Here is a 24,393-nt window from a genome sequence, read left to right on the forward strand (position 1 = left end):
TACAAAGACCAAGCAGGTAGAGATTCTGAGACACCTGCCATCGCAAATGATCTTACACAAATTGTTCACATGCCTACCAGAATTAAGATAACTCCAACCACTCTCCAGACCTCTTTCTCACTGGTGATGCCTCTAAATATACTGTGAAAATTGTATCTTCCTTGGATAATTCAAACCACAACCTTGTGCTTATCTCCTCTCCCTCCCACAAGCAACATGTACAAAATTTTCAGCCAAGAGTTGTCAGGCATAATAAAAACACCAAGTGGGATGACCTCCAAGATTTCTATGCCTCATTCCCTTAACTGGATTTCTTGAGTCGGCCTTCCAACTCAAGCATTTAATGAATTACTGATGTAATAATCCTCTCTGGAATTGAAGGAAGCATATATTTCTCATTCCATGCTACATCCCCATCCCCAAAGTAAGCCTTGGCTCTCAAAGATGCACCAAAGCAGTACAAATGAAGAACCAAGCATAAAAAAGCTGGCTACTATCAAGAACTCTGCCTTCTCTCACTGCTTACACCAAAATCCAAAACAGCTGCAAGAAAATAATCAATACATCAAAAACTGATTTCCAAAGAGCCAAAAGCAAGGAATGCTCTTGCCAAAGCAGATGGCCTTTCCCAACACTGCTCTCATCTTTAATGCACCAAGATACATCCATTACATTGTCACCCATGGAAAAAAACCAATCTACTGGCAACATACTTTTCCTCAAATGCCTGCATAGATAATTTTGGAAAATGTCCCCAACCGTTTAAATAGCCAATACCTCCCCTGACCCTTCATCAGGAAGTGATCGGAAAATTCCTGTCCAAATTAGATGCCAAAACATCCCCTGGCCCCAATGGCATTCCTCCAATTGTACTGAAAATTTGAACTCCAGAGTTGACTCCTGTGCTATGTCACCTCTTTATGCTTTCTTACTCCACTGGCACCTATCCCACACCCTGGAAATTATTCCATGTCCAACCTATTCCCAAGAAGGGTGACAGATCCTTCATATCAAACTATCACCAATATTTCTGATCTCAGTCCTCTCCAAAATAATGGAGAGAATCATCAACACTACCTTGAAAGTGCTGAACTAATAAATGACAGCCAGTATGAATTACACCAGGGGTTGGCAAAGTGGTCGATATCTTACAAACTGGCCCAGTTTGTAAGATATTTCTAATTTAGCATAATCCACAGCAAAAACAACAAGCCAATTAACATTGCCAGCTTGGTTGGTTGGCCAAGTAGAACTTATCTCAGCACTCCATGGCATGTTGATTACACACAGTGGACTAATCCCACTGAAGACATGAATGTTTGTGTGTCTCTGAGTAGCAAATAATTTCAATGCCCAACGTATGACACTACTCTGCTTATAAGAGATCCAAAGTAGCTAAAAGTCCACGCAGTTAGCCTAGTGGCATTGCGCTTCACAACCATGTGAGTGGGGAAGGAGTGTCCTAGGTTCGATTCCCGTCGACGACGTGAGGAATTGAAGGATCTTCCTCAGCCATAGCCAAGTTAGCCGGTCTTGGGAGTGGACAGTAGGGTTTTTTCAGCCAGTTTATCTGGCATTTTTCATCGTGCAAGCAGGCAAACCGGCCCCATGAACATACAGAGATACAGCCAGGAATACTTTGAGGCATAGGGGTGACCATTCTATCCTCTTATTTCGGTTACGAAATCCAAGCATGCTTGGAGAGTTGTGGGTCTTAAAGGCCTGTTAAAGCCATTGAGATGGATAGAAAAGTAGCTAAAACCTTTCATGGATGGAATTCAAATATAGACACACACACAAATAAAAAAGCGACTGAAACCTTTCCAGGGATGGAATTCAAAGAGAGACACATATCCAATCTCTCTCTCTCTCACATACACATGTGCATGTGAAAACTAATGACATATAAACAGAGCAACTTTAATTTGAGGCATTATGAATAAGTACATGATGTACTTATGTATAATATAAGTTATTATGTAAGTTCATGTATACGCTTCATACATGAAAGACATTAGTGAACATCTTTATTTGTGGTATGCACTTCCTATTTCTTGTCTGTAGTACCAAGTAGTATATTAAATGTATAATTCTTCTTCTCATCAAGGATTATACATTTGCCTGTTCTGGTTTCATTTATCATTGTTCGATTCTGAATATATAGAGATTTAAATAATTATTATTTGTTTCACAATCCAACATGATCTTCTATCACAAGGGCTAGACTTGTAAATATTATTTAATGTAAACAACTTATTTTACAATCTAATATTCATATAACTACCTTTAATTTTATCTAATATTTAATTAATTAATCAATGATATATGTATTAATAATGAAAAGACTGTATTAAATATTATTAAGTTATTTTATTCTATATAATATGTTAATATTATAAGCGTTTGTATTTGATAATTTAACTGCGCATTAATTGAAATGCAAATATTCTCTATTTATTCCTGTTGGTAGAAGTTTAACGTTATGCAATAGCTCTTCTTCTATCTTCTATCGAAGGTCAGCGACCATCTTGGCGAACAAACTGCACTCTTGTGCTAATCTGAGCAGTTGTGCGCTGCTCTTTCCTGTCCATGTCTTGATGTTGTCAAACCATGATATTCTTTTTCTTCCTCTAATTCCTTTGCCATCAATTTTTCCTATCAAAATAGTTTGTAGAAGTCGGTATTTGCTGTTTCTCATGATGTGGCCAAGATATGATGTTTTTCGTTTCTTGATTATTTGTACAAGATGTTTCGCTTTTGCCAATAGATTTTAAGACATCTTCATTGGTAATTTTTTTCTGTCCATGATATCTTTAGCATTCTTCTGTATAGCCACATCTCAAAGGCTTCAGTTTTCTTGATGGTTGTCACCTTCAATGTCCATGTTTCAACTCCATAGTGCAGAATAGACCACACGTAGCATTTCAGCATTCGGCATCTGACTTCCATGTTTAGGTCTTTATTGCAGAATAGTGTTCTCATTTTCATAAAGGACTGCCGTGCAACTTCAATCCTTGTCTTTATATCTATTTCTGGATCCCACCGTTCATTAAGCCAGCAACCAAGATATTTATATCTTGACACTTGATCAATATTTTTCCCATTGAGTGTCAGTTTCATTGATGAGGTTGGATGTTTGCTGATGATCATGTATTTTGTCTTGTTGATGTTTATATTTATTCCCATTCTTTGGCTTTCTATGTATACTCTGTCAATGAGTTTTTGGAGATCCATAATATTATCTGCAATTAGCACGGTGTCAACTGCATATCGTAGGTTGTTAACAATCTTTCCATTTATTGTGATTCCCTCTGGACATTCTTCCAATGCTTTTTTAAAGATTACCTCTGTGTATATGTTGAACAGGAGTGGTGAGAGCACACATCCTTGTCTCACTCCTCTTTTGATGTTAATATCACTGGTGGTAATGTTGTCTAATTGAACGGTAGCTGACTGATTCCAATACAGATTTGTTATTAGTCTTATGTCTTGTTTGTCTAGCCTTATTTGTTGAAGGACTTCTATTAAGTTAGTGTGTCTGACTTTGGCGAATGCTTTTTTCAAAATCTATGAAACACATAAAGACAGATTTCTGTTTTTCTATGCATTTTTGTATCAATATTTGGTTACAGAAAAGGACCTCTCTAGTACAAAACCATTCTGAAAGCCGAATTGTGTTTCACTTAAGAGTTTCTTCACTTTTTCGATAAATACGATTCTGAATTACTTTCAAAAATATTTTTCATGTTTAGGTCGGAAGTCACCACAGGAATTCGCTTTGGATGTCTTTGGGACAGTGATAAATGTAGATTTTAGCCAATCTGATGGAAATTCACCACTTTCATATATTTTATTAAATAGTTTTTCAAGAAGTTTGATGTTATCTGGTTCTATTAATTTTAAAAATTCTGTTTGCACACCATATGGTCCACTGGCTTTTCCTGTTTTACTTGTATCGTATAGCATTCTCTATTTAGCATTTCATGATTGCTGGTCCTTGAATGTTATCTTTTATATGTATAGGCTTCTGTCTAGTATCATTGAAAAGTTCTGTTACATATTTTATCCAAATCTGTGCTTTATTCTCTTCTTCTAGAACTATTTTTCCATTTTTGTCTCTTAGAGACACTATTTGTTTTTTCCTCAGTTTTCCAGAAATTTCGTTGATTTTCTTATACAGATTGAAATTATCATGTTTCTTCTGAAGCAGTTCAATTTCAGTACATAAATTTTTCATCCAATTTTCCTTGGCTTCTTTTATTTTTTTCTTGATGATGTTATGTGTTTCTGTACACCTGGCAAGGTCTTTGTTTTTGTACCACTAATGTGGAATCTTCTTGTATCAATAAGAGAAAGAATCTCATCTGTTATCCATTCCTGTTTTATATTATTCACATAACCTACTTCTTCAATACTTGTTGTTACGATGGCATTCTTTAAGCTATTCCAAAGAGATTCCACACTTTTGTTTTCTTCTATGTTAATCTGTTGTAATCGCAGGTTAAGCTGTGTCTTGGCACTTTTATTTATGTTCGGGTCTTTCAGTTTTTCTACATCAATTTTCTTTTTCTTCTTTTGTGATTTTTTAGCTGATTTTAATCTAAGACGTACTTCTGCAACTATGGGATTGTGGTCTGATGAGATATCTGTTCCAGGATAAGTCTTTGCACTCTTTATACTACTGTGGAATCTTTTATTTATCAGTATATAATCAATTTGATTTCTGACAATGTTATGTTGCAATAGCTCAATTTTATTATATTTTGTTTTGTTGTCATGGAGATGTATGTAAGTAAGCGAGCGCGAGTTGGAACACCACGCGAGGAGAAGGTTTATTGAAAAGAGTTTTAGAAAGAAATCACGAGAATAATTTAGGCAGGAAGAATGGATGTAAAAAGGGAAGAACACTGAAAATATAGGGAGATTAGAAGGAATTAAGAGAGAGAGAAAAAGGAGAGGATTGGCATTAGGTTGGAATCGGAGCATTCGGCAATCACAGTGCGATAATAGCGAGTCGGCAAGTCACTCAAGCAGCTAATAAAGTCTACTAGTCGAGAGGCGGTTAGCTAATAAATTGTAGAATAACAATTATAGCTATGGAAGACAGCTGAGTGACTACTAAATAGACTAGCGATATTTGAGTTGAGATTCAATTTCAGGGCCGACCTTTCAAGAACATACAGAACCTTGAAGCAAAGAACAGAGTTATTAGGGAATAGTAGAGGCTGTAAAGTTGAAGTTACCATAAGCTGTGCTTAGAAATATTTTAATGAGTGCCGTATACTGTTTAGGTGTTTACAGTTATAAGAAGTGTTTACGTATAAGTAGGTGAAGAAAAAAGATTATCGGTAAGATTATTCCAACTGTTAATATTCCTATACAGAGAAGTGTGAGAGTTTCATCCTAGAATTTCCTTATACTAATAGTAACTATTGCGAAAATTAGCTAAAGTGTAAATTTATAAGTGTTTGCTTGTGAAGAGGTATTTCTGCAATTTTTATTGTATTTGAAACTTAAAGAACTATGAGATATTGATGTGAATGATCATTAAGGAACTTTATTAAATAGTTAAAAGGAACTGTGAGAAGACTGTATTACCAGAAAGGCTGAAGTGTTTATAATAACTTAATTAGTGATTTGATCTTAAGTGTAAAATTTGTGATTCTAAGATTAAATGTTTGTTTTTGCTAATCAAAAGTTGTATTTTGCCAGAATCTCTTTTACTGCACCATTCAAATTTTATGTGAATTTAGATAACATTTAACATTCGTTTATGTTTCAACCTGATATCCTTAACTTGTTTTTTGATCTTTTTTAAGCTGTTTTGTCACCTTGTATGCCCAGATGAAGACAACAGTCAAATCGATGAAACTAGTAGGCTATTACTTTACAATAAAAAACCTCCGACCAGTTTTATATGTGTTTTGTATATAATCAGTGGTTGAAAAGAACATTACAACTGATATATTTAGTTAGGGTTATCTCCCTTCCTCCCAGACCAAAAAAAAATTATTCAGCAGATTTTTCTGGAATTTATTTATTTATTTTTCCTACCTGTATCTTTGTCTTTTAGATAAGTTATTATGTAACTTAAATAATTTAACTGCGATGCTTGTTTCATTATTTGATTTTTAATGACTATTTTTGATAAAATATGATTTTATCAAATTTTGTGCCTTTTCTTCAGCAAAAATTTATGTAATTTGAATATTTATAAGAAAGAAGGATTATATATAAAAAAAAAAGGTAGTTCAAGCTTCGTAATTATTTTATTAATAAAATGAAAAATGAATTAAAAATTAAATCATCTTTATTATTATTATTATTACGGCTATTTTTGCCTATTTTCATTTAGGAGTGTCCCTTATTTTAAATACGTTGGCTTTTTACTCAAGAATTCTTAGGGTATTATAAGTGTATTTTAAAGGTAAATAAATATATGCAGATTAATAGGGGAAATTTGCACATACCTTGTTTGGAAGTTTGAATGTCTTTTTTCTCCATACTTCTGCTGTTTGCTGTTAAGAAAGGGGGGGGGGTTCAGAAACGTGGAAGGAGTGTTTGAGGCAAGGTGGGAAGATAAATTATAAAATCTGGGCTTTTCTAAAATAATATATATACTTATATATATTATATATATTCATCAGAACATTACGGGAAAAGTCTTTTTTCCCATAATGTTCTGATGACGATACAGGACTGAAACAGCTCGCACCCCGTTAACGCATCCCCACGCCCCTTTTTCCCCATATAAATCCTTCCCCAAAGCACCCTTAAATATAATAATGTATATATATTATTTTAAAAAACCTGGGTTTTATAATTTATCTTCCCACCTTGCCTCAAACACCCCCACGTTTCTGAACCCCCCCCTTTCTTAACAGCAAACATCAGAAGTATGGAGAAAGAAGACATCCAAATTCCAAACAAGGTATGTGCAAATTCTCCCTATTAATCTGTATATATTTATTTACCTTTAAAATACACTTATAATACCTTAAGAATTCTTGAGTAAAAAAACCTAATGTATTTAAAATAAGGGACACTCCTGAACGAAAAAATAGCGGTAAAAATAATAGGTTTTAAGAGGAGTAACATGGGGATTTTCCCGAAATAATACCTCATCTTTATTATATAAAATAAATCTGAAATAATGTGTCATTTTTGCTTCTTTTTTTTTTTTTTTTTTTTTTCATATTACCATAAGGTTTCTTAAAAGTAATGGCAACTCCTCTTGCGACTTTTGATTTTCATGTCATTAAAACCATATCTTTTAAGAAACCATATGGTAATTAATCTATTTAGTAAATAAATTGAATATGAATAGATTAATTTATTTACCAGTTATCTGACTTCCACGGCTTTCAATTTCTTGAATACATCGAAGTACTAATGTAGGAGCTGACTGAAGACTAGGTGTAAATTGTGTAGAAAGATCTCTACCAAAAACAGCTGATGAAAAATGCAAATTACATTGAGCATTTTTAATTTTGATACATAATTTGTAATAAGACAAACATTTCAAAACTATAATAATAATCTAAAAGCATATATTTTAATCATTCAGGAAGTATAACAAATCTATATATAGAATTCACTACTACATCAGAAAACAGGCTATAGAAAACAATACATCCCATGCTGGAGGAAACTGAGGAACTTTTAGCCAAATATGAAGAAACTGAAGACCCAACTGTTGCTAAGGAGCTCATAGCAACCCTGGATAAAAACAGAAAGGAAAGATGTATCTCAACCATCCATGAACTCAATTTCACCATATCTGGCAGGAAAAGCTGGTCACTTCTGAGAAAATTAGGTGGAGCAGAACCAACAACACACAAAACAAAAGCGATAACTCCTGATCAGATGACTAATCATTTATTGAAAACCTCCAAGATATGTCCCAGCTCTATCAGGAAAATTACTGTGCAATCTTCCATCAGACAAATCCTGAAGACAGGAAGACAGGACCCAAGCTTCCTGAACTTGTACACCCAGTATCCCAGGAAGAGGTACAGGTAGCCTTAAACTCATCAAGAATGGCAAGGCTGCAGGAATGGATGGTATCCTCCCTGAGTTTCTAAAACATCTCGGTCAACAAGGCCAAACATGGCTGGCAGCCCTTTTCTCGGAAATTATGACAGGTAAACTACCAAATCTGTGGCGGGAAGTCAAAATAATTGCCATGCCCAAACCAGGGAAAGATCCAAATGAAGTGAAAAATCTACAACCCTATCTCCTTGCTTTGCTCCACCTTTAAGCTCTTTGAAAGAATTCTCCTTAAATGAATTTCACCACTCATCGAAAGAGCACTCCCGATTGAACAAGCTGGCTTCAAGCCAGGAAGAAGTTGCTGTGCTAGAAAATATTATAAGGTGCAAAAAAACTTTCCAGCTTTTAGAATCCATTCTTTCCAACAGAAAGATCCGGGTCCATATTGGCAGAAAAAAGAGCAGGCCCAGATTCATTCACAACGGTCTCCCTCAGGGCTCTGTGTTATCCCCTTTACTTTTTAACATTTACATGTATGACTTACCACATACCAGCTCAAGCAAGTATATGTATGCTGATGACCTAGCGATCCTACATCAATCTACCTCCTTTGCCAACCTGGAATCAACCTTGAACACAGACGTGAACATCCTGGAAGAGTACTTCAAGCAGTGGTACTTGAAGCCAAATCCAACAAAAACTGTGTCCACAGTATTTCACCTGAACAATGCAGAGGCGAATCGACACCTTAACCTTTCTTTCTGTGAAAAAATGGTAGAACACGAGCCTCACCCGAAATACCTTGGAGCGAGCCTGTACAGAAGCCTAACCTATAAAAGGCACATCACCGACCTGTCCAACAAAATTAAAACGTGAAACAATATCATTTCAAGGCTTGCTAGAACAACTTGGTTGGTTGTGGTGCAGAAGTCCTAAGGTCATCTGCACTGGCCCTCACATTCTCTGCAGCAGAATATTGTGCCCTGTCTGGGAAAGAAGTGCACATACTAATATTATAGACACCCAGCTAAACTCTACCATGTGCACAATTAATGGGACAGTGAGAAGCACCCCTCTTTCCTGGCTGCCTATCCTATCTCACATTGCACCACCAAACATACAGAGAAGACAAGCCTCAATTAAAGAATTTAATAAAGCAATGAGCAACCCACTCCTGCCCCTGCACCAGACTCTCATAAATCCACCTAGTCTTCGCCTAAAATCTAGAAAGCCTCTTTGGTCCATGGACGAACTCTCTTCAGCTGCTCTGCCATCAACACCTGACATGTGGAGAGAATACTGGTCCAACAATCTCCCACCAAACGGCTTCCTGGTAGAAGATCCCTGTGCTCTTCAGCTTATTTTGCTCTTCCTAAGAAGATTTGGTCATCAATCAACAGGATCAGAATTAACCAGGGCATATGTGGCTACCCACTACATAAATGGGGACTGTTAGACCACCCTTATTGTGATTGTTCACACGTGGCTCAGACGATTATTCATATTGTGAACGACTGCCCAAAGTACCAATTTCATGGTGGTGGCCTACAGGACATCCACAAGGTGATGGATGAGGCCTTGGATTGGCTTTCCAGACTGGACATTGACCTGTAGATGTTCTGTATTCCTTTTGCCATATGAATAAATAAATAAATACTACTACATCATTTTTGGCTTAGGGAAATTATGAACTAATAAAAGCACTATGCAAATGTTTGACCAGTCAGTTAATGCATGGACTTGACTAGCAGTGGAGAAAAAAAAAAAAAAAAAAAAAAACTTTTCTTACAATTCTCTACAATCTGAATGTACATAAACTTCTAATTAACAATAACTAAAATTATGACCTAAGGAAACTGTCCAAAGATGTTTGACCATTCATTGTAAAACTTGTTCCCCTGATATCAAGAAAAATAAGTTTCCTTTTGAAATTTCTCATAATTTAGATAAAAATGAGAATAGCTTAATAGGTTATCTAGCAAAGGCTCTGATTTACAACAGCACTTGCTTATCAACCAAATTTAGAACTAGTGTCCCTTCACTTACAGCAGCTCTCATGTTTATATATATATATATATATATATATATATATTCATTTTTTAAATTAACTGACTTAAACCCAAGAATTATAACACAATGACATTTATTTGAAAAAAACGCAACATGTTTCGTCAAAAATGACTTCTTCAGGCGATAAGAACATAGAAAGACAATAAAAGACACTTAAATTAACATTGACACACTCTAAAGCTATACAACTATAAAGCCATAATATTCGACTGTAAATTACAGTTATGAGCTTGAACTACAGTCCGAGTTAAAGTTCCATTGTTGTACACCTGTGCGTGTGTGGAATCACGCGATCTCCAGTATCTAATAGTAGAGTTGAAAGAGTCTGCCAAATTATAGCTAAGATTATTATTCAAATGAAAAGGGTCTAAGGTGATTTCCCTTGACTCGACAATGCGGCGCTCTATTTCATCATGGCTGATGTGTAGGTTTGAAGTCAATGTCCAATCTATTTCATGTTGGTGGCCTTCGTTGTTCGTGTTTATTGAAAGCAGGACATGGCCCGACAGAGCAGTAGCTCTGGTTCTCTTATAAGCAATGTCTCTCTGATGCTCTTCGAGACGTAGACAAAGGCCACCAACATGAAATAGATTGGACATTGACTTCAAACCTACACATCAGCCATGATGAAATAGAGCGCCGCATTGTCGAGTCAAGGGAAATCACCTTAGACCCTTTTCATTTGAATAATAATCTTAGCTATAATTTGGCAGACTCTTTCAACTCTACTATTAGATACTGGAGATCGCGTGATTCCACACACACACAGGTGTACAACAATGGAACTTTAACTTGGACTGTAGTTCAAGCTCATAACTGTAATTTACAGTCGAATATTATGGCTTTATAGTTGTATAGCTTTAGAGTGTGTCAATGTTAATTTAAGTGTCTTTTATTGTCTTTCTATGTTCTTATCGCCTGAAGAAGTCATTTTTGACGAAACATGTTGCGTTTTTTTCAAATAAATGTCATTGTGTTATAATTCTCGGGTTTAAGTCAGTTAATTTAAAAAATGAACATATCCCAACCCCGAGTTAATAGTACGTTTCATATATATATATATATATATATATATATATATATATATATATATATTGTTGAAATTAGGATTTACTCGGGATGTATACATTTATAAAACTAAATTTAACTACTCATGCCAACGGTAGCACGCGGTCACCTATTCAAATATGACTGTTATTATTCTGCTTTTTATTAAGCTGTAAAGTTCATTTTTTACCGTGTTATTTTATATCTTATGTTTTTATTTCTCACCTGAAGAAGTCGGAGCACCGATGAAACTAGTTGTGATGTATTAAAGGTTTTTGTTATACTTTCTCGGGTTCTAGTCAGTTAAATTTAGTTTTATAAATATATATATATATATATATATATATATATATATATGTGTGTGTATATTTCAAATTATTAATCTCGCACACGAGGTGGCAGAGAACAGTAGGTAGGAGCCAACATCGAGCACGCATAAGAGTTTGTGCACACTATATTGATATTTTTCTTGAAAAGTTGAATGAAGACTGGGTGAGAACGACTGTTCCTGGTTTGGTGAGTTTGCAGGCTGCAAACTCAGCAAGCCAAACTGTAAAAGGATTCTGGGCAGCTAGATCCTAAACTCTGATTTCACTATTCTTTAGTGGAGTAAGGATAACCATAAACTTCAATGCCACAAAAAAAGTCCTTTCTAATTTCTTGCAAGAAAGATTTTGTGTCACTTCCCCTCCCCTTTGCTTTTGATAATAAGCATGTATCCAAATATGATCACATTTTTTATTCTGGGAAAACTTCAACCTCCAGTGTCTTTCCTAGCACAAGCACATCTTACCCTCAGTTTCTTCAGCTTTCAAGAAACTTGGTGTATTTCTTTTTCCACTCAATATAAAAAAAAAATGATATAAAAAAAAATAAAACAAACTTGTAGAAAAGAAAGAGTGAAACAGTGCAAAATAGTGGATGAAGTCAGTCAGAAAGAAACAGGTATCATCAACAAGTCAAAATTCCCTCCTCTGCATATCAAAAATTTTTAGATAAGTTTTTGATGCACAACCTCAAACATGTGAACAGTGTTCTAAAGTGAAGTGGATTTGAAATTTGCACAGAGCTAGCTGAATAGGTGAAAATTAGTATTTTGAAGAAAGGATTCTTAGTTTTTTCAGAGGCTGAAAAAGCTACTATTGTTATGTGTTTATACCAGAAAAGGCAAGTAGTGTTCTAAGAGTCTGCTGTTGATCTACAATGGTGAATTCCATATGGGTAGTCCAATTACTGGTTGGCCATGGCACAGTAAAAAAAAATGGACTGCAGATAACCTGCTAGTGTAAGAGGACCTGAGCATGATAGATGCATGGCTTGATAACAGACATATCTCCATTTTTTGGAATGGGCTGGTAATATAGGCTTGCTTTAACATACTGGAATGGAAGCTAGATGAACAAAAAAAAAGGCTGTACAGATGTTACAGGTATTTTGCTGATAACCTGTGCAAAAGACCAGAATGCATGGCTACTATTGGGATAAGAAGAAAGTTTCAACTGATGGTCCTTTGAAAATCAGATATGGATTTGCTGATGGTTGTTTTGCATTCATGGTATGTTTAGTCTGAGTATGAGGAAGGAGTTCTCATCACAAGCTACTGACAATATGCTGACATGGCTTGAAAAGTGAATGTGAATTTTGGCTGTAGTTAAGAATGAATGTGTTCATGCCGTTGAAAATAATTTATATAACTTGCTCAAGGCAGGTATTTGAATCAGAAAAGCAGAAGGCAGCAATCTGACTGTTGAAAAGAGTGAAATTTCCAGAGATTATTTCGCTTGGCACCCTGATAGTGGCAAAGGACATGCAACTATCAGTGTGCCAGTATGTATGTTTGTCCTGATGGCCAATATGTTTGGACTGAGCAGAAAGTAGTGGGGTGACTATGGGAGATGAATTCACATGATTATGGTATGAATTACTGAGAAGAGAAGTGACCTCTATGATAACAGCTAGAAGATGAACTGGTTAAGAAAAGATCAAGTGTATCTGAACAGAGAAGAGAGTTATCAGGTATTCGAGTAGACAGATGTGTGATTTACATTAGATCACTGCTTGGTCGGTGGAAGTAGAACAGGAATAGGAAAGATGGAGTTGTAAACATTGAGATAACCTAGGAAAATGACTCTCGCTGTTGGAATAACTGAACTGCAGAAAATCAAGCTTCAGTAATAAGTTGAAGAGGTCAGAATGTTACTGAATTGGAGAAGAAAACTTAACCAGAAATTATTAAAAAAATAGAGAATTCCAAATATGGCATTCTTACAAGAGTGCTAGAAACAACCATATTCTGTATTATTTAGAGAGTTAAGATAGACTGCAATGGTTGTAGGTGTAATTTGAGTCCATTCAAAAAAAGCTCAGGTCTAGATATCTAAAAATGATGTATTATTGTTAATGCTAGTTGTTAATGATAAAGTGGTTTTTTTTGGGATGGGGGGGGGGTATTTTGTGTTTTTTTTTATATATATTTGATTTTTTTGTTTTATAATTTGTTGAAATAAGTCTCACTGCAATAAACCAGCAATAGCAAAAAAATTGCATTTTATATATTGTATATTATAGGATGATCACACATTCATTTAGAAATGTGTGAGCAGACAAGAAAGATTAGCAAAACAGTATTGAGAAGGATTGTCTATAGGAAGTTAGTAATAATGTAAACTTTTTATGTAGTACTATCATAGTATCCTGTAAACTATCTGAGGGAACATATCAGGATTTTGAGAACAATAATGATGATAAAGGATGCATTACAGCTGACTCTCACCATACCAAACTTATTAGGACCACAAGAAATAATTTGAAAGTTTGCTGTAGCAAATTCATTTTAGAATAGAACTGTGCCCATGTCTTAAGACTTGGACAGTTTGTTGCAATAGTGAGTGTCAATAGTGTTTCACATAAATTTTCACTGCCTATTGAAAATAAGCAATCATCTGAATAATGTTGATAAGAAAATGCTTTCAGTATTAAAGCATGAAATTTCAGCACTATGTTTTAGTCTTTTCTGATAATTTCATATAATCAGATTTTGACTATCTTATTGTTTTTTATTCATCTCCTTTGAGGCCATTTCTCATTCCATTCTGGTGTGGTCTACAGTAATCTACCATTTATCCAATCACAGTAGGAAGGCTGTTCTGATAATTGAAGTGCAATTACATGGGTTCTAGCACAAGTCAGTATGTATATATATATATATATATATATATATATAGGACTTGTTAAATAAAGGATCATTGTTTTGATGGTCACATAGATGGTGGATAACTGTATTCCTATTATAAAGTGCAGAAAAAACTAAGAGCATTGAGACTGACCAGAAATTTATTAATTCTACTGAAATGAAATCACCTTCACTACTGGAAGTGGAACTATACTGTACAAAATCTTACAGAGAAGTTTTTGCAAAATGTAGTGAATATCATGCATCATGTGAAAGAAACTCATGGGTATAGATAAGGATATTATTATTCATTTTTTATGACTGCATCTGTTGTTTTCAGACTTGGTTGCCTGTTTTTCAGGCAGATATTACTATTATTATTTCAGTTTTCCACCAAGAGACCAAAGTCCATATAGAAGTGCTTAAGAAGGGAATGATCAAGATAATATCAGGATGTAGAATAGAACTATGAGATTAAAAATAACACATACCAAAACAGGCAGAAAGAAGAGATACGGCAGATATATGAAGCTCACAGAGGGATATTACAGAATATAGATGGACATTTTTAATCAATGCAGGAGGGAACAGGAAAGAAAGGATTCATCCATAACAGATATGTAAAAGTATGGGTAGTAAGAATGTCAGTACTAGATGCAAATGATGAGTGAACGACATTTTGATCTTTCCCATTCTCATGCTATCTGTTGAAGTGAGTGAGTGTGAGAATGGGAAGGATCCAAGAATTCTGAATGTAGTTTCACAGGGTCTCAAATTTAAAAGGGATATTCATGAAATTTCCAAAAGTACCTGTTAGCCCAAAACAGACAGTTCATGTATATTAATATTATGTGGCAGGATCAAAACAAAGGTGCGGAGTTTTTGGCACTGGTTAATATGACCTAGACAAAAATTATAGGCATCAGTGAGACTTGGTTGATAAAGGAGAAATTCCTTACAATGTAGGAGATAATGAATTTTTTAAGGAAGATAAAACAGGGTACAGGAAGGGATACAGCTGATGGTAGCAGAAGTGAGAAACAACCAGCATGAAGGAAGAACTGGAGGATGAGGCCATGTAGTGTGCAATAGAAGCCAAAAAAAAAAAAAAAAGACAAAATAGAAAAAAAAGACATAGCTGCAGGTGAATGTAATGAAAGATGAAGATGATGTGCACTGTCAGACTAGCTCAATGAGTGCAGAACAAGTACTTATTATGAAGAGTCAAATATCTGGATTGAATGGATAGGAGAAAGCATACATAACAGGAAGAAAATGAAATATATGCAGCTGCAAAGAGATAATTACCTAAAACAACATTTGTGATGGTGGGGATAAGATGTATGAGAGCTATATCTCGTGTGAAGGGTGAGTAATCACATTATAAATTACTTCTAATGAGGACAAAGACAGCAGGGAAGAAAGAAATACACAACAGGATGAAATTGAAATTTATGTAACTTCAAAGAGATAATTACTTGTGAATGAGAGGTTTGAAAGTGCCAGATGTGATGACAGCATCAGAGTATTTGTACATAGTCGATGTAACTTCTATTTCTCCAATTAGAGAGAGAAAAAAAAAAAGAGAGAGCAATCATACAAATCTTGAAGCCAGATGGTTAAACATGTTCAATTTTCAGTTAAGTATATACAGTACAGAACTGTGATTAAAAAAAACTCGGTAGGGAGCTTGGAGCAGTGCCATGGAAAGAGCAAATATGTCTAATGGAAGCTGTACTAGACTGAATACCAAAATCCTATCATTAGGTACAGAGACTGAGGTGAGAATAAAAGTATATGAAATAGAGGTGTTTAGGATACTGCATACAAAATCTCAATGTGAATGCAGTTGTGAGACAGGATGGCATATCAGTCCAATCGTGTTACAACAGTGAATAAGAACTGGCAGTGTTCCTGACTAGGCTATTTAATCTGTTTCAGCAATGGCAAGGAAAAATGGAAGAGAGCAAGATAGTGCTGATATATAAAGGAGGCTGCAAGACAGAGGTAACAATTAAAGCCTAATCAGTCTCTTGAGAGTAAGAGTGGATAGTTAAGGAGCTGGAAAAGTTGGCAAATAGCAGAATTCAGGAAAGGAGGTATAGAAATATGACTATGATGAACAGCAAGCAGTGATGAAAGCACAGTGGTAAAAAACACTGACCAGCATGCAGTGAGGAATACAAATCCATACTTGAAGTAGAAAAAGCCACCAAAAGCCTAAAATGTGGAAAGGCAGTAGGAGTAGATGATATTCGACCAGAAATGCTCAAGTATGGAGGTATAAAGTCTTACAGTGGCTGCAATGCATAGTTCAGAAGGCCTGGACAGAGGGATGAATTCCAGATGATCGAAGTAGAGATCTCATAGTACCCATATATAAAAAGGGAAATAAAACTGAACGTGAGAACTACAGATGTATTTGTTTACTGAGTGTTCCTGGTAAGATATATGCTAGTATACTTGAGAAATGGTTGAGATGAATTGTGAAAGAGAAGGTGAACAAGCTGGAATCAGGCCAAATAGAGGCTGTCAGGAACAGATTTTCACTTTACAACAGATAGTTGAGAAATCATGGGAATATAACAAAGATCTGTATTTAAGTTTTGTAGATCTGGAAAACGCATATGACAAGGTGCGAAGAGAGAAGCTATTCAATACGCTACAGTTATATGGTGTTAATGGGGCATTATATCAAGCAATACTTAGTCTTCATTTGCGTTGTAAGTCAGCAGTTAGAATTGAAGGAAGTATAGGAAGGTGATTTAATGTTAAATCTGGTGTCAGACAAGGATGTACATTATCCCTTATTCATTATCTATATGGATCACATTATGAAGGAAAGTAGTATTAAACCTGACATCAAAATTGGAGCTGTTAATCTCAGCTCTTTACTTTATGCGGATGATGTTATACTTCTAAATAAATCTGCTACTACAAGTGTGCAAGATTCCCTGACTAAATTGAATAACTGTTGTAATAGATATGGTATGAAAGTCAGCACCAAAAACACAAATACAATGAAAATAGGTAGAATCATTGAAAATGTGAAGTGTGTTGTGAATGGAGAACCTGTGGAACAAGTAAAACATTTCAGCTACTTAGGCACGATTTTTAGTGAAGATGGTAAATTAAATATGGAAATAGACAACAGAATCAACAAAGCTGGTATGGTAGGAAGTCAACTGAATAAATTTATATGGAATAAGAGAAAAATTAGCTGTATACAAGACAGTATTGAAGCCAATTTTAACTTATGGATCTGAGAGCTGGGTCAGAAGTAATACTTCACCAAAGACTAGAGATCGCAGATATGAGAGTCGTCAGAAAGATTAGAGGAGTGAACAGATGGCATCAATGGCAATATCATATTAAAAATGAGGATATTAGGAAAGAACTTGGCATTGTCAGCATCCAGGAATGTGTTAGCAGAGCTAATCTCAGGTGGTATGGTCACTTAAACAGAATGGTAGAGGAAAGATTAGCAAAACAAGTGTTCTCTGCCAGATTAGCAGGAAAAAGACCCAGAGGAAGACCAAGATCATTCCATTCTGGATTGATACAGTAAAAAGTGAGTCAGAAAATAGAAATATAAGATCTGACAGTGTTGGAGTCTTGACAAGTAACAGACTGATTTGGAAGAAAATGATAGGAAGTTAGTAATGATGTAATTTTTCATGTGCTACTATCATACACCCCCCCTTGAGTATATCAGGAATTTGATGATGAACAGCATGGATTTTGCTCACCTTAGTAATTTACCTGTTTTATTATATAAAGTGGGTAATTTCTGAAGGATAAACTTTATATAAAGTTGCAGTTGATTTGGATAAAAGAAATATCTACACTGATACTTCCAGTTTTTCACAGCATTTAACAGAATGTTGAATGGAATCCTGTTATATCAACTGGAGTAAAGAAAGATGAATAAGAAGATGGAAACATGGATGATGGGGAAGGGGTGTAGGTGATGAACAGACATTAAATAATAGTATATAAAAGAGTCAAGAAGGCAGCAAATCAACAATGGTGTGCTTAATTTGTATATAAATGATACTGAGAATGACGAGTCATTCTCAGTATCATTTATATATCCAGTTGTTTTTTTTATGATGAAGCTAAATTGGGAATGACAATAAATGAATACAGTTTTTCAGTATCCGATTTTCAAGGTGAAATATTTTCACGTAATGTTCATAAAACAAACAACTGTAACAGAAATAAAGAACAACTGTTTTATTTCCAACCTAACTCTTGGAGCCATACATTAAAATTCGTTTGATCACTGTCTTGCATATAGTTAGTTTAGTTTTGGCTAATTTCTCTCTTGTCCCATACAAATTTATTCAACTGGCTTCCTAATATTCCAGCTTCCAGCTTTTAATCTATTTTCTATATCATATTTAATTTGCCATCTTCAGTGAAGTGCCCATTCATCCATCCATTCTGTTTTGAACAGTACAGTCCTGTTGTCCCAGCATCTCCCGACATGCTATCAAGACACTGACATGTCCAGTTTTTCAGTATCCAAATTTCAAGGTGAAATCTTTTCACGTAATGTTCATAAAACAAACAACTGTCCCAGAAATAAAGAGTATTGTTATATTCTGATAACTTGTCATATATGGATTTCTATTATCTTTCTTTTCTTTACTTCAACTGTAACTAACAGTGATATTGATACTGCGCATGACAAGTGCTCTAGAATGCAGTGTCAACTGATAACTAGTATTAATCATATTTGAATGGAATACAGTTAGTAATTTTAACCAATGCCATCGATGTGAAGATAAATGTTTTAAAGTGTTAACAATCTATTATAGAATTATATCTTATACTTTTATATATGTTTGGGTTGCCATTTATTGTTATAAATAGCAATCTAAACATTGAAATAAGCAGCCATTGCAAAAAGATGTAAATTAGTTAATTAGTGAAGGAAGAAATTATTTTCTTGAAAAAGAATAAAAAAATAATGACATTGAAATTATTCAATGCACCATTTGTAATGCACAGTTTTCTATCAAACAATCAACAGCATCACTGTTGACTAGATGAAAGAAAGATAACAGAAAGAAATCGATATGTCACAAGTTATCAGAATATAATAATACTCTTTATATGGGACAGCTGTTTGTGTTTTATGAATGTTAGGTGAAAACATTTGGATGTTTTGGAACAGTTCAAAACAAAGAAAGCACAAACAGATCAAGCCCATTATACATGGTACTGATGTAAGTAGATCAACAAACCTGTTGTGTATGGTCTTAAGATAAAAGGAAAAAAACAAATTACTTCATACAACAATGTATGGGAACTGAAGAAAAAATAGTTACTGCTAATGAAGCTGCATTTGCATATACCATAAACAATCATGTTTTTCAATCAATGGATTGCACAAATATAATCTAATATAATAAATATAATATAAATAATAAAAAATATAATAATCTCTATACAAGTTTCCTTGTTCCAAAACCAAAACATAAGTAATAATTGGGAATGTTCTCTCCCAGTGGGCAAGGAACAAGTAATTACTGATTTAAATAAAGTTAAATTTGTTACCCTGCTAGCAATAGCTCATTATATTAACATAAAATTGGTACTAATTTTCATGCTCACTACCCCCCACAAAAAAAAAAAAAAAAAAAAAAAATCAGTAGTATTGGAAGTGACTAATTTATGTGGAGAAATATCTGCAAAATGCCACAGACTGATTGTTTGCTAGTCAACTTTCAAAGTATATTCTTGAAAAAAAAATATCAACATTTTCATATTTATACTGCATGGATTCAACAACTAAAATTGTTTTTATTTATCATCAACTAAAGATTTCAATTGCAACTCTTTCTTCAAATTCATTGGCATTTGAAGAAAGAGCTACAACTGAAATCTTTATCAACAACAAAGAAGGGATCAAAGGGACAAAGCCAGATAATTGGGAGGAAACTTCCATGTCACCTTTGAGGAATGTGGAAAACCAACTGGAATTTCTGACTTAATGTCCAATCCTCATTTTCAGGTGGTGCATCCCATTAATAGGTATTGAATCCAAGGATGGAATGGCAATTTTGGACTTAGCTGAGCAAACTGTACTCTCTACTGGTTTAAACAAACAAACATAATAAAACACTTTCTCAGTGTGTCCTCTGAAGTTCAGAAGACAAGTCGATAAACCCATAAAGGTTACCCAGGTTTGCTCCTATATCGCAAAGAAACTGGGGGTAGGATAAGATGACATTCTTACTGTACAACACATAAATTAGGCCAAATTGATATTTCTGTGTACAATTCTGGTTACTTGGTTATGTGGGTGTAAGGAAACAGACTGCATAGGTAAGTTACTCTCTCTCTCTCTCTGAAGGACTGGAATGTACAGCATGAGGGTAGATTAAGGAAATGTGATCTTCTGACCTTGATACATACAACATCAGATGTGAAAGATGGTGAGAGGAGTCTATCAGAGAAATAAAGCCAAATTATTGAACAGGGTAATAGGTGATGGCAGAAGGAGAAGTCATCCCTGGAAACTGTATAAAGGTAACATAATTAACCAATTTAAAAAGGAGATTTTTTGCAGCATAAGGGGTGAATGAATAGAATCCAATGTATATTGTGTTTGCCCTCTTGATATGAGTCCTTACTCCGCAGATCCCTGAGAAAGACGAGTTTCATTTACAAATGTACCACTCACAACAATGCTTGATCTTATTAGGCCACATTTCCCACCAAACATATAATTTATTTGAGCTATTCAAATTCACTACAAATTCAGTTTATTTCTCGTTATTACAAGCCATTTCCATAAAGAATTTCTAGAAAACCAAGCACTTTCAGTGGCCTGATTTTTCGCATGGCATGGTTAGTATTTTCATTCTCCAATCAGCATGCTGAAGTTCTTCCTAAATATAATCTGTATATCATCTTCAAATTACACGTCTAGCTAGCTACTTCACTGTACAAAAAATCATCCTCTTGCACATTGTGAAGTGTGCAAGTTTCCATGTAATTGCAACTTAGCTTACTTTGGACAGACTCACTAAATCTATTAATATCTCATTCTTCATGTGGAATTAAATTGAAGACAGCTGTGCTGCAAAGAAGTAACTATAGGTCTGAAGAGAAACTATTTTTAACAATCAGCATCCAGTATAAAACACTCACCTGAACCTTTATAAGTATGGCTGCATTAATTTGCCTAAGATTTTTTGACGCACCTTCATTTTTTTTCTGTGATCTCTAGCAAATATTGTGGTAAAGATATTTATAGATTAAGACCATGAACCACAGATCTTATATCCAATGAAAGATTTGAATAGGAAATGTCCATTCTGTACTTATACATCTTGATATTGGCTTGAGAACAATATGTTAGTTTCCCTATAGCCTTTAATTGTAAAAGCCAAACCAAATTCTTGCTATCCTAAACTCATTTCCTCAAATTAGTCAATGCATTTGGTAAAGTTTAGGTGGCACCTAACCTTTATTAAAGTTCTTAGAAATTATGCATAATACATATTTTTTTAAAAATTCTATAATAATGCCTAGCACTTTTTTTTTTCCCACAGATATCACCAAAGATTGAACAAAATGTATCTAGACTGTTTACATAAGTTCTTGATGACATAATGCAGAAATAAAACTTAAACACATAAATCCTTTCCTTCATATCATAAACTTATATTATAGTTTTATACAAGGAGTATAAAAAGTAGTTTTTAAAATAATAACAAAAATAAACCGAAGTTAATGTGCTTAAAAAGAAAATACTTCTCAGAGTGACACATTATGTGATGTTCTGACCACTTTTATAATTCATGTTACTGTTTTTACTTCTTATAAAGAAAGAAAACATTCATCTATGAGTAGAGTGAACAATTTAGGCTAAAAATATATAAATTTTCACCACAAAAAAGATATATTTGAATATACAAGTCTATGATTTTCGTGAAGTAAATATGACAGTCAAAAATAGTTGCTAAGTCTATGCTCAGTATACATGAATTACTAAATAACAGACACACCTTTTCAAACCTCATAAAACCTCTCATTTTATCTTTTGTGTTAGGCTCAGTGGCTTTTCACAGCCAAATAACTTCGCTTCTGAGAAACCTCATGCTGCTCAATGACAAGCAATTAATTCTATCTGTATTGTATGCTATGGCTGTAAATTACGTGTATTGGTAGTCAAATTAAGTTTTTAGGAGATTTTACTATCTACGAGGGTGGTGTGAAAAGTTCTCAGCCTAACAATGATAAAACGAATTTATAATTTCAAAATTATTTTTATTTTTCAACATAATCTCTCTTAAGACTGATACATTTATTCCAGTGATGCTCCAGAGCCATTATCCCATCCCTGTAGAGGTGCTCAGTAAGATCTGCAAAATACTCCTCTACAGCTGCAATCACCGCTTGATTCAAAGAAAAACGCTGACCAGCGACGAAGAGTTTCGATTTTAGGAAGAGATAGAATTCAGAGAGAGCCAAATCTAGGGAATAGGTGGATGTTCAAACAATTCATAGTGCAGATCCCTTAATTTTTCCATTTGCCAAAACACCTTTGTGGGCAGGTGCATTGTCCTGATGAAAGATGATTTTTTTAATTCTGCAAATCAGGTCTTTTCTCATGAATTTTTTCATCTAGTCTGGTTAAAAGATTGGAATAATATTCCCTGGTTATTGTTTTACCCTTTTCAAGATAATTAATAAACAAAATTCCTTTAGCATCCCAAAACACCGATGCCATGACCTTTCCTGCTGATGGAACCAAACTGTCTTCTTTGGTACTGAACAATCGGCTTCATTCCACTGTTTTGACTGCTGTTTGGATTCTGGTGAGAGATAATGGTGAATCCACGTTTCATCCATAGTAATAAATCGATGCACAAAATCAGTTTTATTCCTGTTAAAATGCTTCAATCACTGTTCAGAGATTTTCATGCTAGTGCGTTTTTGATCTGCTGTGAGCAAGTGCAGTACCCATCTTGCGCAAAGCCTTTTCATTTGCAATTCTTCATGCAAAATATATCTTACATGTTCTTTTGAAATGCCTATAGTCTCAGAAATTTCATGCACTTTGACTCACTGGTAATGCAATATGATATTGTGCACTTGATGTTGTTACACTTTTTGGACGTCCTTCATGTGGATCATCTTCAAGGCTGGTACGGCCACGTTTAAACTCGGCAGCCCATTTCTTAATTGTCAAAAACAAAGGAGAAAAGTGCACTTTTATGAACTTCGAATGAATTTCTTTTGGCGTTAAACCTTCTTTTACAAAGAATTTTATAACTGGACAATACTCAATTTTATCCATTTCAAGGGATACAGACAACACTTTTGCTTCAAATAGCTGTATAAAACAAACTACTTGACAGACTGACTTGCAATTTCACATTGATGCTTATGAGAGATGTACCAACTTAGAAAAAAAAAACAACTTGCCAATAGCATTGCCATCTATGGTCAAGGCAGAGAACTTTTCAGACCACCCTCGTATATCTAAAACTGGTTAACTAAAACTGGTAAGCAAGAAAACATATGGTAAAAGCTGTGAATAGCTTTAATTTAGCTCGTCAAAGTCAAATGACTTTGCACGCACACACACGTGTGTGTGTGAAGCCATTATATATATATATATATATATATATATATATGAATCTTTAATTACACAAAGAATTGTCTCGAATGGTTGGTTTTTACTCTTTACTTCTACTTCACTCCCACCTATGCAATAAATTCATTATTGTATACAGACTAGTTTATCTTAGTCTGAGATTTTACTGCATTCTCACACAGTAAAATCTCACTAAAAGAAAGCCAAATGACTTCATATTAATAAAAAAAAATGAATCTGAAATTATCACACAAACACAAAGAACTGTCTTGGTTAGTTAGCAGAAGTTTTTTTTTTTTTTTTAAATTCCTATTTCAATCCCACCTATGCAATAAATCCAATATTGCATGCAGACTAGTTTATCTGGCATTTATGTATTTTAATCACCTCAGTGGATGACTGCTTTTTTAAACATCATCAAGTGGGTTGTATTTATTTGTATTACTGAAGATGTTACACTAAAAAATGAGAAAGAGAGAGAGAGAGAGGGTTG

General features: G+C 34.5%; 1 protein-coding gene across 1 annotated transcript in view; it reads right to left on the reverse strand.

Moving 5' to 3' along the window:
* Positions 1-24,393, reverse strand: part of Pi3K21B (phosphatidylinositol 3-kinase regulatory subunit alpha) — a 405,502-nt gene that overhangs the window by 141,785 nt on the left and 239,324 nt on the right. The window contains exon 11 of the mRNA XM_090416099.1: positions 7,342-7,452. Coding sequence (XP_090272225.1) covers positions 7,342-7,452 — 111 coding nt within the window. The remainder of the gene's footprint in view (positions 1-7,341; positions 7,453-24,393) is intronic.

The sequence above is a fragment of the Typopeltis vanoorti genome, chromosome 3 (genome assembly GCF_054136105.1).
Source record: "Typopeltis vanoorti isolate ZY-2024b chromosome 3, IOZ_Tvanoo_1.0, whole genome shotgun sequence".
Taxonomy (NCBI): domain Eukaryota; kingdom Metazoa; phylum Arthropoda; class Arachnida; order Uropygi; family Thelyphonidae; genus Typopeltis; species Typopeltis vanoorti.